The sequence below is a fragment of the Megalopta genalis genome, chromosome 10 (genome assembly GCF_051020955.1).
Source record: "Megalopta genalis isolate 19385.01 chromosome 10, iyMegGena1_principal, whole genome shotgun sequence".
In the NCBI taxonomy this organism is placed as follows: domain Eukaryota; kingdom Metazoa; phylum Arthropoda; class Insecta; order Hymenoptera; family Halictidae; genus Megalopta; species Megalopta genalis.
The window spans coordinates 14571633-14586206 of NC_135022.1; the positions used below are offsets into that span (position 1 = coordinate 14571633).

The following is a 14574-nucleotide window of genomic DNA, read 5'->3' on the forward strand; positions in this document are numbered from 1 at the left end:
TTCAGGAAAAGTGGTTACGCAAGGAGCGGAGGCAGACGACGCGTGGACGGCGCGGCGCGTCTACCAAATGGCCTATTGCATTGAATTGTACCTTGTACACTCAAATCTATTCTTGTGCGGTCTTTCTTATGCGATCTTTTTTGTGCGGTTTTTCTGCGGTCCCTACCGCATAAAAAAGACCGCACAAAAACAGGTTTGACTGTACCGTTATTTTTATACCTACCCAAGTTTGGGCGACGCGGATGCAGTCACATAAGCCGCGTCGCTGTGTGAGGCTCCCTGCGCATGCTTTGCCTGCCCCCCACTCCTTGCGTAATAACTTTTCGTGACTACACTGGTCAGGGAGGCATAGGCTTCGCGAAATATACAACTACATATGACCATAACATTACATCTCACATTTGAATTTCCCTCTTATCGCCATTTGTCGTAAAATATAATACGGTAGCACCCTCGTAAATTATGCTTATGGCCTATGACGACGCCATTAATGATTGTCAGCGATTATCAGTGATTGTCAGTGATTGTGAGTGATCCTGAGCATCTGAGCGAGCACATCAAACAACCAAACACTGTTTTATAATGAGCGCAAGCGTGGATCAACGGCAATTTCATCTCTGTGATAGAAAAAATAAAATACGAATGTAAAGTTATAATTGTGGTACTTAGTAAAAAAATAAATAACAATTTGTTCGTTTCTCTCCGTTTCTTTTTCAGTTTTTTAACGATGACAATTTTTAAAAAATCGACTTAATACATTCTGGCTCTAAAATCCAGAAATTGAATTACCCCATCCATCTAGACCGCGATATGGAATTTTAGTTCGTAAAAAGTTTATACGTACTATAGATGGCAGCCAAAACACCACTCCGAAAATGAACCAGTTTGTTCCTCTCCTGACTTAACCTACAAATGCTCAAGAAAAAGAAAACTATAAATTGTTTGTAAAAGATGTTAGTTATATTGACATAATAAATAATTAATATTTTAATATGTTATACGCTTTTACAATGTGAATATAAGATTATTTTCCTTTTATTTTTATTTTATTGTATAAAAAATATTTCAACAATGACAAATGTAAATACATATGAAATCTTTAATCAAACGGATGAAAAATATTATACACTTCATATAAAATGGCTTAATTCACATTTCGAAGTAATACTATTAGAATCATCAATAATACCATTAAATGGTAAGGTCTGTATACATTTTTATAATCAAACTACTTATATTTTTAGTATTCTTTTACTGTAAACAGTTTTACGATACAGATGGATACCAAAGATATACAATATTTTTGTGATCAATTATCCAAATCTTTTGAAGGATATGTACAAGAAACTAAGGAAATATTTTGTGGGAAATGTAAAGAAATTCAATTTCTTATTGATAATACAACTCTACAATGGAAAAATAATTTATGGATTCTTGGAAAGATTGATTTAAATCCAGTTTCTGACATTAAAATGATCTCAGAAAATTTCAAACAATCTCTACAGTTTTATCGAGGTATTCAGGAAAAATTAAGCAATATAGAACAAAAAAATGAAGAATTAATAAAAGAAAATGAGAAATTGAAATTATGTATAGATAAAATGCTAACAACTAAGTCTGCTATGGAATTGGATTTGTATAAAAAGTTTCTATTACTTTTAAATTCCAAAAAGAAAAAGATACAGGAAATGAAATGTAGTGTGAAACAGGAAGAAAACACTGAAGGTTCAGTTTTTGATGCTTCCACTGATGAGAATGAAGAGTCAGATGAAGAAGGTATGAAAAAACATAAGAAAAGGAAATCTACTGATAATAAGAATTCTGTATCTATGCAAAACACTAAACAAAGCAAGCATGGTGTAAGCAAAAAATGTATAATGATTGAATGTACTAGTCCACAACCATCTACTAGTAAAGATTGCACAAGTGACGATATAAAAGTTAAACAAAATTTTATGGAAGAAGAGAATAAAATTATACAAATTGATCAAAGTAGTACTTCTGAGTCTAAACAGTCAACAAGAATTTTAAAATTTGAAGAATCTGATTCAGAAGAAGAAATATTTTCTTAGCAGATTCTTTTATATTTACACTACAAGTGTAATTAATAATTAAATGTTGTTTATTTATATTGTTCATATAAATAATGAATTTAATCATAATTTATTAAAATGATCTATCTTTAATTAAGGAATTGCATATAAAAAAAGATTTATGCAAAAAAATTATATTACATAAGTGACGAATTATGAACTTATGAGAAATCATGTATAATGGATCATTGAAAAACGTATGTACGAATCATAGAGCGTAATCATGGTACGTTGTTCTTCGTTTACACTATTTATGAGAAATATTTTATAAAATAACATAATTTCATATTAAATTTTAATAATTATAATTAAATAATAATCAATATATATATATATATATATATATATAAATCGCACATAAGAATAATTTTTATTAGAATTAATTATATTTCGTAACATAAATAACACATTTGAAAATTAACACATTCATTGTACCGTGCATCACATGTGATTCACAATTACAATCATCATTGAATAGCGTTTATTTAAAGCAGTGCGAAATAAAACTGATATAATAAATGAAATCGTATTAGTCGAAAAATTCATATTTCGTGGGATGTTGAAGATCTAGACTCGGTAGAATTTTTAACTAGATAACGCCTCTTCTTTTTCAACACTGTAACTCTTAATAATTGCAAAAACTTTTAAAATAAAATTAAACATAATTTATATATATATTTAATGTAAAACGATTGTAGAGAGTGATGAGGATACTGCAGATTTCTTTGAAAATGTCTATTTTTATAGATTATATTATACAGAACCGCACTCTTAACACCGGCAAACGGCGCACTTGCGCTGAGCCCTGCATTTAGTATTAATTACTTCTACATTTGACAAAAAGTAAACGAATGTAATTGTTACAGAGGTACAATTATCTATTTTTGATTGCATATATTTTTAATACTAGGGTGTCCCAAAATTATGTTACCTCCGGGAAATAAGAGGTCATTTGAAGCAACTTTTTCCGTAGTGTAAATACAAACAGCAGCTTTGTTTGCGTGTTATTAACGAAAAACACTGACCAACGAAATGCGAGCTCGGCCGCCTCGCGCCAAAAGTTACTTCAATTTACCTGAGGGACCTCTCATTTCCCGAGAGTCCCATCATTTTGGGACACTCTGTATACACTTTTCTAAGGATCGGACTTGTTCCGGGCCCCGAAATCTCTAAGTAGGGTTCTGTTATTACAAAGCTTGTAACAATAAAAAAAATGTCAATCACCGTACTCAAAATGTCTTCCAAGAAAACGTGTTTCTGCATTTCGCAAATTTGCAAATGTTATGAAACATAGCGATTCTTGGAGGAAGAGCATCAATGTCGTAGATCTTGCGAAAACTGTCGTTCGTCTGGTTCCGATGTTATTCGCGGATGAATAGGGGAAGGTAGTGCTGATGGGCACGGGGTTGCGAAGGGAGTATAATAATCATAGCGATAGTAAGCAAACGATTCCCATCGAGTTGGGTGTTGTACGTCAAAAGATGCGGTGGTTGTAACGGGTGTACCAGCAGAATAATAACTCCTTTCAGGCACGTTCGGAACATAGTTGTATTGTGGTTCCAAGAGACTCTGCAGATGCCTGATATAAGTTATGGCATGCCTGAGCGACTCTATTTTCGACAGTTTCTTTCCGGGTGGTTTACAGATTGGTAATTTCGACCGTAAAAGTTCGAACGCGCGATTCATGTCTCTCATCCTCGTTCGTTCCCGGTCGCAAGCAGATTTTTTGTAATCTGAAAACGAAGCACCGACTAGATTAACATTGGAGTGGAACGATATTTCGTTTGCATAGTTTCGCGTTCTTCTTCTAAGGAATGCTTGAATCCCACCCTTTTCGGTTTGCGACGATTCACGCTGTACAGATTTAATGTTCGCTTCGTGAAGAATTTCCAAGTGCGGATGACTAGCAATCACTTCTGGTTCGGGCACTCTTATCACAAACACACGATTGCCGTTCTGTTGGCGATCTTCGAAATTTCGATGCTGCCATCCTCTCCTTGCCGCTTGCTGCCGCGGTATGCTTGAATCTTCTGCAATGAAATATTCGTATCGTCTGAATACGGTTTTCATATTTATTATACGGCACACTTTTACATAAAAATATCGTCCACTAATCATAGCGCCCAACCGGTACAAGCATACTCTTCTAGTTAAAAAATGCAAATTTTGGAATGTCTAACAAGATCTCCGGATCTTAACATTATAGAACATTGATGGGACATTCTTGCCGGACGGACTCGTGTACCAAAATAGAAGATAATTGGAAAATGTCAATGATTTCGAACAGTGTTATTATAGTGTAATATAGTGTACTTTTATGTAATATCTATATAAATCACTTCCGAGAAAAACGATTACGGTAATTAAATCTAAACCTGGATTGTCAGGAAGTATTAACATTAAGCCTACCGAGTCTTAAACATAATTAACGCGTATTGCTTTATAATGACGAAAAAACTGTATTTATTTAGACCTCCCTCCATTTTTATCATAATGTATGATTGAATTAAGAATTCAGCATTTTTTAAACAAACACTGTGAAAACGATCATTATCTGGCTCGAAAGGTTTAGCGTTAAACATTAACCACAATCGTTTCACTCGTTCCCATCCACCTATTTCATAACAAATGGGCTATCATTTGCATTTGATTATTTGCAATATTTACCTTTTCTTTATATGAAGTAATAAGTCAACTGTGCAAGAATACAAATTTTTTCTATCAGAATATTTTTCTGAAGACCACTTGAATAAATGTACTTAATCTCATAATTTAATTTATATTATTCAATAAAAAGAAATGATATAATTCTTACAGCGAGTTATATTTTTGTCCGAGAGTGAATATTTCCAAATACCTGATTCGTTTCCAATTAGTTGACTCTGCAAGTAGTGATTGATCGGTGGTAACTTGGTTGGAGAACTGTCTTTCTGCTGCAGCATTTCTTGTTGTTGCAATTTAGAGTTCTTGTCCAGATCTAACAATACCGGTGAACGGTCACAATCTTCATTATTGCTATCGTTCTCCGACTAAAAAATATGATTCCCCTTTTATTTGGCACGAAAAATAGTCATTCTTTTTTTAAACAAAACATCGTTAAATTTAATGAAAAATCGAATAAGAATTTTTTGAATCGGGGTTCGAAAAAGTTGCGGAACTTTTTCTTAAGAGCAAAGAGAATTTATTATATGTGACACTTTTTGGAAAAAGTTCTCATATTATACATTCTGATAAATTGTGAACAGATATAAAAGAATTTTTGGGATTAAAAGATTTGGTTTGATTGGAATTAATAAAATTAGAAGATAAAGGAATAGATATTTTGTTATTCCAATAATTTGGAAAATAATTTCTTAGATTATTGGAAAAGGATGAAATATAAAACGTATCTTCACAAAGCAGTATTAGTTTATTCATGGCGATCCTGCTACGCGAGTTAACATTGAACATGCCATTTCAATACTGTTTAGTTTCTATCGAATGATTATAAAAATAATCGAAATAAATTGAAATAAATTTAAACAATATTTTGTTTGTAAAATTAAATTGATTTCTTTATTCAATATTTCTAAAAGAATGATAACGCACATGTTTGATTTTTATCCCGTTTGTTTAATTTGTAAACAATATTACATAATATTGTTAAATAACTCTAGTATGTAATAATTCGGTGTTGTATTTACTTTATCGAAACTTCTTTTTAATAAACGTTCTAAAAGAATTTGTTCCCATAGAACTTTTGATATACAGATTCCAAAATACCTGTTCTACAGAAACATTTACTGAAAGTAAGAACACTTTGCGTAAAAGCTTCACAGGAACGGATGTTTTATCGAACGAAATGTATAAATTCGAACAAATATTTTTTAACGACGAAGGGCACCCGTCGTATTTCGAACTCTGCTTTAAATTTAAACTTCTATTAAAACCCTTTACACTCGAATGGCGACTCTGAGGCGCCACTAAAATTTGGTATACTATTTTTCAAAATCATTCTAAGAGCATCAGACTCTTTTATACTTAAAAAAAAACTATTAAAATTGCATTGTACTTGCCAACAGGCTCAATTTCATACGCATGAATCGCAATAAATTATATAAAATAGAAATACTGTAGATCAGAAATCATGTTTTGGATTTCGAATTCAAATAGCTTCGACTGCAAAGGGTTAATAGGGGGTTGAAATATGTTAAATTTACCTCGTTTCTCAGCGGCTCGTTAGTATACTCCTCTAGGTCCATATTGGCGAACGAATCGTTTAACAATTAATAAAATACCTAATCACACCGAAGATATAAGTAATTATACAAATGTAAAAGAACTGATCTATCCTGTCCTGTGAGAAACTTTCCTAAGGCATATACCACGCAGGACTGTCGAATGCGTTTGTCGTCGGATAAGATGTGGATCGGTCACAGACAGTCGTTATTAATGTTAATTTTATCCATTTATTAAGTATTCAGGTGTTCCGACAGAGGCACTCAATTTACGGCGAAAGAGACTTAAGATCTGTCTGGATCAGCTTGTGTTATCAATGAGTTCAATTCCTTATACATTAATTCCGCTTGAAATTGTTGACCGAAAGGAACGCCTTTCATCGTGTCGAGATACTTAAATTATTGAAATTTCGATAATAAATCGCGACTTGGTCGAGTGATCACTGGATTGTCCTTGCGACTACGTATGAGAACCTCTGGGATGATCGGAATAAAAGTGGGAATACAAACATCGAAACATAATAGACGCCTGCCCGATGGAAATACTAATAAGCTGGCCCCATGCATGTACATACAGATCATAAAGAATAGTCGTCGAATTCAAAGAGATGCACTGAAATCTATATTCTTAGAAAAATTAGATTTCACTAATATCTACGTAAGCAAGAACAATTGGTAATAAGATACGTATATTTTTCTATAAAAACAACTATCCCATGAATTTTGTCTTGTCATTCGGTATCTATGTAAAATAATTGATGATAAGCGGAACAGGCTGCGTTATATAAAGATTTTGCGACAATATTTCAACTATGTAATTATTAAGAAGATCTAAAAAAAACGCTACATTGAGTGCCTTTATTTTATGGACAAAATATTTAAACATCTCCGCAACTTATGCTCAGTAGCGTTCGAAGAGAGTGAATATGTACGTTATATCTGTAAGATTTGATGTTATTGATATCACGTTATATTAGCTTTGTAAGCAAAAGGCCGATATTTGGAGAAAGTTGTCAATATCGTGCTTCTTAAACAATTTTTATTTTTATCCTTAAGCAATAATACAATATTATATACAATATTATAAAACGAAGTCAGATTTTAAATAATAAGGAAATTATGTCAAAGTAAAGTCGAAAACTCTTAGACATTCGCGAAAGTATGATATTATTGAACAAATCAATCTAAAATAGAGGTAGAGGATCTATTTAGGACCTCTATTCTTGATTTTCAGGTATCAGCTCAGGATCCAGTCCTTTTAGTGTTGATCTCCCTTTCGAAAATTCCAGATTAATGACCAATTCTCGGTTCTTACAGGCAAAGAAACTGAGCGTTTGTTAAGATCATTGTGTCGTGCACTAACGAACAAAAATCATTATATAATGAGTAACGCTAATATTTGGAAACTCTTTAAAACATCACAAATTTTTAAAAATTGGACCAAATAGTTGCAACTTTTTTACGATGTTGTGTACTCGCTAGTTTACTAGACAATTATTTAAAAAATATTTACAATTGGTTCGAATGATAACAAAATTAAAAAATTATGTTTTTCCAAATTTAAACAATATGTTTCGTAGAGCTCGATATCTTATATGTATATTGAAAATTTCAGCGAGATTAGTTAACGTTGGTACGAGCTACAGGCCTTAAGAGATGTGAAAATCTCGAAAGTTTTGAAAAGTTGTATGTCTCGCGTGTATTTGTAGCTTATAACAACATTAACCAATTTTAATGAAATTTTCAGCATGCATATATAAGATGCCTCAGTAATTCTGTTACAAAGCAATATCCTTGCTGCCGCTAATGATACGCGGAAATGCTTAAGGAAAAAATTGTTTGGTTCAAAGAAACATATGTTGTGTTCCAAATTGTTCTTTTTTTAAAGGTCATATCTTTCGAGATTTCAAGATTATCGATCAAGGTCATCAAAGGCTTGTTTTTTTTGTAGTTTCAAGGTGATCGATGTTTCTTTAAATAATTATACACATTTTATCGTATTATCATATTGTATCGCGTAGCACATGAATAAATACATCTAAATATGCACAATGACATGATCGTCAAATGACCTTGAACTTCAGAACTGAAGGTCACAGTTAAAATTTGTTTCTAAGAAAAATGCAGGAGTGAACAAAAAAACAAACCCTGCAGGATACTCACCATATTCAACAGCATTCAAATTGTAATTTAATATATATAATAAATATATAACAAATTTGTTTATTTGTCATAATTAAAGCAGATACTTTGGAGGTCATATGTAATAGAAAAACAGCGAGAAGTTGTTTTAGCGAATGAAGAGAAATGGAGCAGGTTAAATTGGCCAAATCTCTTTTCATACAAAAGTGAAAACAGGTGCGCTCATTTCAAATTAACAATGAGCATACTTTTTTTATGTAATTCGAAAACTATTAAATGCCAAAATAAAAGCTAGTGCGATTAAAATTTAAACATGACTACCCACTATACTTAACACATTCACAGCAGAAAATTTAAGTTATGATAAAAATTTTCTTTAAAACGCAAAAACCAAAATTTCAATTTATCTGTATAGTAATCTCTCTCATTACATAGTTCGATATAGTAAGTAACCCTAATAATTCCTTTCAATACGTGAAAAGTGAAACGAGCGAACAACGTTTTTAAACTGAAAATTATTCGACAAATTGTAAGAAGGTACAGCCGACAGAGTGAAGTTTAATTTAAAGTTGTCACTAGGTTTTCAAATTGAAGTCTATTTTTAATCGAATCAATACAAATTTTATGATTTTGTTATTATTTGCTGACTCAATTAGGTACAAAACCATTGGTGGTTTATTTAATTGGTCTAAAATTAGGGGTAATACAAATTGCGTACAAAACAATGGATTTAAATTAACAGTGTAAGTTCGTAACTCTCTATAATAAAAAATTTATATTATTTTTGGCATGTATTATGTTAACTTTTAAGAAAGTCGCTTTTGAAATATATGTATACATGTACGGAATGCTAACATGCTTGTTCAATAGTTGCAGAAAACGTTCGAAATAGAACAAGTTTCGTATGAAACATTTTTTCTAATAACGAATAGTTTTGGAGATAATCGTACGTAGTGGTAATTGGACACTGTGTATATATATTTGTATGTTTTATTTCTAAGCATGAGACAAAAAATACATTTTGTTTTCTAAACATTTTGTTAATGTGACTGATAAAAAAGATCAACTAACTGTCAAATGAAACTTACCCTGTTTCGAAAGAAACATCTTATAATGATCGAAAATATTTTTTGGATGGACGAGATATCCACCTAAACATTTCAAGGTGACCTTGGTTTTTTTCTTTAAATGTAACTGTATATTTTTTTATATAAACGGATTGTGTATTTCGAGATTCTGAACCATACATCTACGCATATTCACTAAATATTCGAAGTCGATTTTCTCGACAACGAAACCTCAAATGAAAAAATTCTATTCCTTACTGTCGATTTGTTTTTTCATGTAATATCACCTGCTTCCCAGTTGTTCACCGATGTTCGTACAGTTTATATTTTTGTAATTAAGAACTATATGGTAGTAACAAAGGATGAAGAGATACAAATATATAACAAAATTCTTTAATATACAAAAAAAAACTTTATACTTATATGTGCACAGCTATCTTAAATATTTTGTGCTTATTTGAATACATTATACATTATTCTTAAGTTAAAAAGGTTAATCATAATTTTTATTTTGTTAATATCTAAAAAAACACACTACTGCACACTTTTACATATTGTTATAAATGCTGAATGTTTAAATATGCATATCTGGTCTAAAATTTTATAGTCCTCAATACAATTCGTATCTTCCACAATTCAACACATCAGTGCTGATCGTTTACTTTAGATATACATATAGCAATTTAATTCCATGTAATATATTAAAGTGACTACTCGGAATCTTTACGATTTTAAATCGAGGATATCAATTGAAATTGTTTCTATAATAAGTACATTATAAGTTGTAAAGCTAGAGTATCTTAAAAAATAAATCTACATTATCTGGAACTGAATTTTTAGTCAATCAATCGAGTAACATCGATATCGGGTTTACTTTTTTAAAAGATTATACAATATGATGTAATTATTCTTACAAAAAATTAATTATATAATCAATTTTCTTTATCGATAGCTTCCAGTCTTTCAAGTAATGGAGGATGATTATGCAGCCAGCATGAATATAATTTATCAAAAAGTGGAAAACAAAGATTATCCTTTTGTAACTTAATTAATGATCTTTTTAACGCTTCACCATGTCCTAAAATTGTTGCAAATCTATCTGCTTCAAATTCAAATTTTCTTCCTATTATTCCTGCTACAAATTCTAATAACTGAAAAATAATATCATTAAACATATCTTCAATGCAGAAGAATTAAAAGTGTTACACAATTATAAAGAAAAAACGTAAACTTACTGTTGTAAATGGTATTAAAATATACAAGGTGATGATTAGAAGTCCTATGAAAGTAGGTTTGGAGTCCATAAAGCCGAAAGCCATATATATTGGTTCATAATCTAAAAGTTTAGCATACACAAGCACTCTTGCCAGGCAGCTCACCTGTAAAATTACAAAATAAATGTAAGATATCAAACTAAAAGATTAAAATAAATGCACAGCTAACCTGGGCAAACATAAATCCTTTTAATATGTGATTGTATTTCCAATGTCCTAATTCATGTGCTAATACTCCTAACACTTCATCTGTTTCACATCCTTTTGCTTCTGTTTCACCTTCTCCTAGTTTATAAAACTCTTTTATTAAAGTATCAAATAATACAATCCTCTTATTCTTATGGAAGCCATATAAATATGCATTGCTATGTGAAGATCTTTTAGATCCTTCAACAATAAATAACTTATAAAGTGGAAATTCTACTGAAGCTGCCAGTTCTTGAATCTTAGTCTTCAATTCTCCATCAGGAAAGGGCGTATATTTATCAAAGATCGGTGCAATAACTTCTGGATAAAGAATCATCAAGAAGAGAGTAACAATGATTGAGAAAATCCAAACATAAAGGTAGAAATAATCTCCTCCATTCTGTACAATTGATATTACAACACATAAAAGAGGTGTGGCAATAGCTTGTACTACAAGAAACTTAAGAAGCTGATCTTTGATAAAAAACAATGGTGTCTGAAAGCAATAAATACAATAAAAAATTGGATAACAGACCATTTATAAATTTTGTTTAAACCATAGGAGAATGTTTAATTTGTTTACCTCTTTGTTAAACCCATGTTTTTGTTCTATAACAAACGTATGATATACCACTAATGGTAAACCAATAATGGTACAACCCACACATATAAGAAACATACAAATAGCACTTATTAGAATTTCATTTTCACGAGTGAGACCAAAGTGCTTTCCTAAATCAATGCTCCATTGCCAAAAATGATGATAACCAAACATTAATAGGAAAACCTACAAATGAATAAAATTATATATCATTTTCAATTCTTTATTCTGCATTCCAATCAGGGCCTTCTACCAGGTTGTATCTTTGAAACCTTTATAGAAACCAATATACAAAAATACCAGTATTACACCATATCGTTATTGTGTAAAAATACCAATATATTTATCAATAACTTCTTTGGTTTCCCTATTTTATTATTATTTCTAAAGTATTTTCAAGCACATATTTAGAACTGGTATGCAGACTATGTTTATGATAATATATATACTATGTTTGTAAATAGAGATGAATACGATATTACAAGTTAGCGGTTACTCAGCAGTCACTAAGCTCGAATGAGAACAAACAAAATATTATGTCCTTTCTTGTGACTGTAGTTATGTTATATTTTGTTATATTAAATTATATCTACGTTTTTATATTAGAGTATAATTAAATTAGTAAGACTTATAAACATATTGCTTATAAAATCAATCATCTTATTTATATCTCCCATCAGAAGAAAAAATTTATACATTTCGATACAGTAGCAATTTCGGTATTATATTCGTTTTGGTACAGCCTTATTAATACACTACTGGTATCAAAATCATATCAGTTTCATGTACCTGATTGCAATGTTCAAACTTTCATATTGTGTATACATTATAAAAATTAAATAAATATACATACCGTAGTAAATAAATGCATATAGGTCTTCGAAAAATCATCAAAATTTAATTTATCCATATGATAAAGGCGTGCTTTATCATAGACATCTTTTGTCATAATACCATCAACAGCCGGAGGTGGTTCGACCAACTTTTTTATCAAATTTCGCTAAAGAAAATTAATTTAGTGAAATTTACATAAAATTATATTATACATTATTTTTTCGTAAATATAAAAATAATACAAATTTCAATGTCAACTTTTAAAAATTTTAACTTTTTCAAAATTTTAATATGATATTAATTTGTAAATAAAAGACTACATTTTTACTTACAGTATGATAATACAGTAAATTCTCCCCAATTGACGCTGAAATTGTTCACAAAAGTGGACAATTTGGGAAGAGGAGATACGATTATCCGAGCTTGCGGCCCGTTTTTATAGTTACCGATTGTCAACAAGTATAAAAGCGAGACGCAAGGCTCGAATAATCGTATCTTCTTTTCTCAAATTGTCCATTTTTGTGTGCACAATCCGAACATCAATTAGTGAGAATTTATTGTATTTCTTGATCTGAGCTAAACAAAGTGCAAATAAATCACTTTTAATTAGTAGTTATTTAAAATTAGTGACATTGTAATAGTCAATTAATATAATATTTATAATATTAATAGAATAGTTACAGAATGGTAATATGCTTAGAAGTAATGTATTTAAACATTAAATTGTAAACATTTACCACATACCAAACAATTTTTAGACAAAATTATGTTATATCTTTAATTTCATTAAAGATATTGTATGTACAACGCTACATGTTAATAGAATATATAGAAAATATAGGTTAAAGATAATTCACCTGACGAAAGTTTAAATAAATGTTCCACAGATAAAGCAGCCATATTAGTGCCAAGATTTCATATAATATGTAATCGCTGATTAATTTTGCGAAGTTATTCATTATATTAATAAGTACAGTCATGCCTCACCGTAGTAAGCGAAGCGGAAGCAACTAGCTTAGAAGAATGAGGAAGGTAGAGAAATCTGATTGGTGATGCTTCACAGCTGTACAGTGCTGCCCTCACGGTTTTAGACAAAGAGAGGGAGTGGCAAGTGAGAAAGAGAGCACAATATCAGCACAACCACAAGCGAAATAAGTCATATCGACGACCAATGTAGCTTGTCTCACTTTATCGTGCTTGCGATCTCACTCTTTTCGCGCATCCATATGCTTGGTGCTCCATCTGAAACACGTAGCGCGATATTCGACTTGCACTTTTCGCCCCATAGGATTCTCGACCACCCAGTCCAGCGTATTTGCGGTACTTTATTATAATAAACTCATGGACCTAAAGCAACCTAAACATAAAGGATTGAGCATAAACTGGACTTGTGGACGGGGACTATAAAACGAACGCGAGGGCAGATCAATATTTCAGCCATATTGTGCTGTGTGGGAATAGATGGCACTGGCAAGCCATTCCCTTAGATGTGCACGCTAGGGCTTTTAGAACTACATACTCGGCAGTAATGATCTCCTGTGGTTCAGATGCCCGTGGAGCGCCAAAGCGCTCTCTATTCGTGAAAAATTTAACTGAGAACAAATTAAACGAAAATATAGCGAGAGAAAATTACTTGGAAAATTACTTTCTGAACTCTAAGATGCGTACTCTATAATCTCTGAGTAAAGTCTGACGTTTTTTGTGGAGTCTTGAATCTTTTTCTAGCTTCCTTCTTAGCCAATAAGAAAATTGGAGTCCTTCATTTGGGCATTGATTCGTTAGATTTAAACGGTACTGGATTACGCCCCCCCCCCCCTCCCACTTTGGGTGTGTAATTGGACACTGATAAAAAAATGTCTATCAACTAACAAACTTTTTAAAAGTAAAGAATAATAGTTGCAGTTGATACGCGAATACGAAAGTATATCTTTATATTATTATTATATGCATTTTATATAAATTTATAAAAATGATTTTTTGCACCACTGATTTGAGCACAAAAATTGTTTGTTTGTATCATACTTCTGATTAAAAAAGATAATTAAACGATTGACTCAACGGATTCATTAAATAAATCGTTACATATTGATTAAAGAAAATTAATCGTAGGATATCGACGATTAATTTAATCAAGAAATAAAAATAATCTTCAAATATCAA

At 31.2% G+C, this 14574-nt stretch overlaps 3 protein-coding genes across 6 annotated transcripts; 1 reads left to right on the forward strand and 2 right to left on the reverse strand.

Annotated features, from left to right (window-relative positions):
• The first annotated feature begins 849 nt into the window (after positions 1–849).
• On the forward strand, positions 850–4907 carry LOC117219963 (uncharacterized). Of its 3 annotated transcripts, none has more exons than XM_076524806.1 (2): positions 850–1203; positions 1278–4907. In XM_076524806.1, exons 1-2 carry the CDS (start codon positions 1072–1074, stop codon positions 2070–2072), a joined length of 927 nt encoding a protein of 308 aa, XP_076380921.1. In that variant the 5' UTR covers positions 850–1071; the 3' UTR covers positions 2073–4907. The 3 variants fall into 3 exon arrangements, with proteins under 3 accessions (XP_076380921.1, XP_076380922.1, XP_076380923.1); XM_076524807.1 differs by having other exon boundaries at positions 1058–1198; XM_076524808.1 differs by having other exon boundaries at positions 1098–1198; positions 1265–4907.
• On the reverse strand, positions 2814–6506 carry sage (salivary gland-expressed bHLH). 2 transcript variants are annotated; one of them, XM_033469858.2, is made up of 4 exons: positions 6293–6506; positions 4951–5122; positions 3923–4123; positions 2814–3826 (listed from the first exon to the last, which is right to left on the reverse strand). In XM_033469858.2, exons 1-4 carry the CDS (start codon positions 6332–6334, stop codon positions 3408–3410), a joined length of 834 nt encoding a protein of 277 aa, XP_033325749.1. In that variant the 5' UTR covers positions 6335–6506; the 3' UTR covers positions 2814–3407. The 2 variants fall into 2 exon arrangements, with proteins under 2 accessions (XP_033325749.1, XP_033325748.1); XM_033469857.2 differs by having other exon boundaries at positions 2814–4123; positions 6293–6493.
• Positions 6507–9424: 2918 nt separating this feature from the next.
• Positions 9425–13448, reverse strand: LOC117220125 (CAAX prenyl protease 1 homolog). Its single transcript, XM_033469810.2, has 6 exons — positions 13272–13448; positions 12434–12580; positions 11563–11766; positions 10963–11475; positions 10755–10898; positions 9425–10670 (listed from the first exon to the last, which is right to left on the reverse strand). The coding sequence occupies exons 1-6, from the start codon at positions 13392–13394 to the stop codon at positions 10452–10454; spliced, it is 1350 nt and encodes a 449-aa protein (XP_033325701.1). The 5' UTR covers positions 13395–13448; the 3' UTR covers positions 9425–10451.
• Between the last annotated feature and the right edge of the window lie 1126 nt (positions 13449–14574).

Bases quoted from the DNA above. Each gene is read 5' to 3' on its own strand.
- LOC117219963 (XM_076524806.1), top strand. From the start codon at position 1,072: ATGACAAATGTAAATACATATGAAATCTTTAATCAAACGGATGAAAAA. The intron at 1,204-1,277 runs GTCTGTATACAT...TTTACGATACAG, and splicing joins TAATACCATTAAATGGTAAG to ATGGATACCAAAGATATACA.
- sage (XM_033469857.2), bottom strand. From the start codon at position 6,334: ATGGACCTAGAGGAGTATACTAACGAGCCGCTGAGAAACGAG. The intron at 5,123-6,292 runs GTAAATTTAACA...CATATTTTTTAG, and splicing joins ACGAGCCGCTGAGAAACGAG to TCGGAGAACGATAGCAATAA. The intron at 4,124-4,950 runs GTATTTGGAAAT...ATTTCATTGCAG, and splicing joins ACTAATTGGAAACGAATCAG to AAGATTCAAGCATACCGCGG.
- LOC117220125 (XM_033469810.2), bottom strand. From the start codon at position 13,394: ATGACTGTACTTATTAATATAATGAATAACTTCGCAAAATTAATCAGC. The intron at 11,767-12,433 runs GTATGTATATTT...ATTCATTTGTAG, and splicing joins ATATGCATTTATTTACTACG to GTTTTCCTATTAATGTTTGG. The intron at 11,476-11,562 runs GTAAACAAATTA...TATTGCTTTCAG, and splicing joins AACATGGGTTTAACAAAGAG to ACACCATTGTTTTTTATCAA.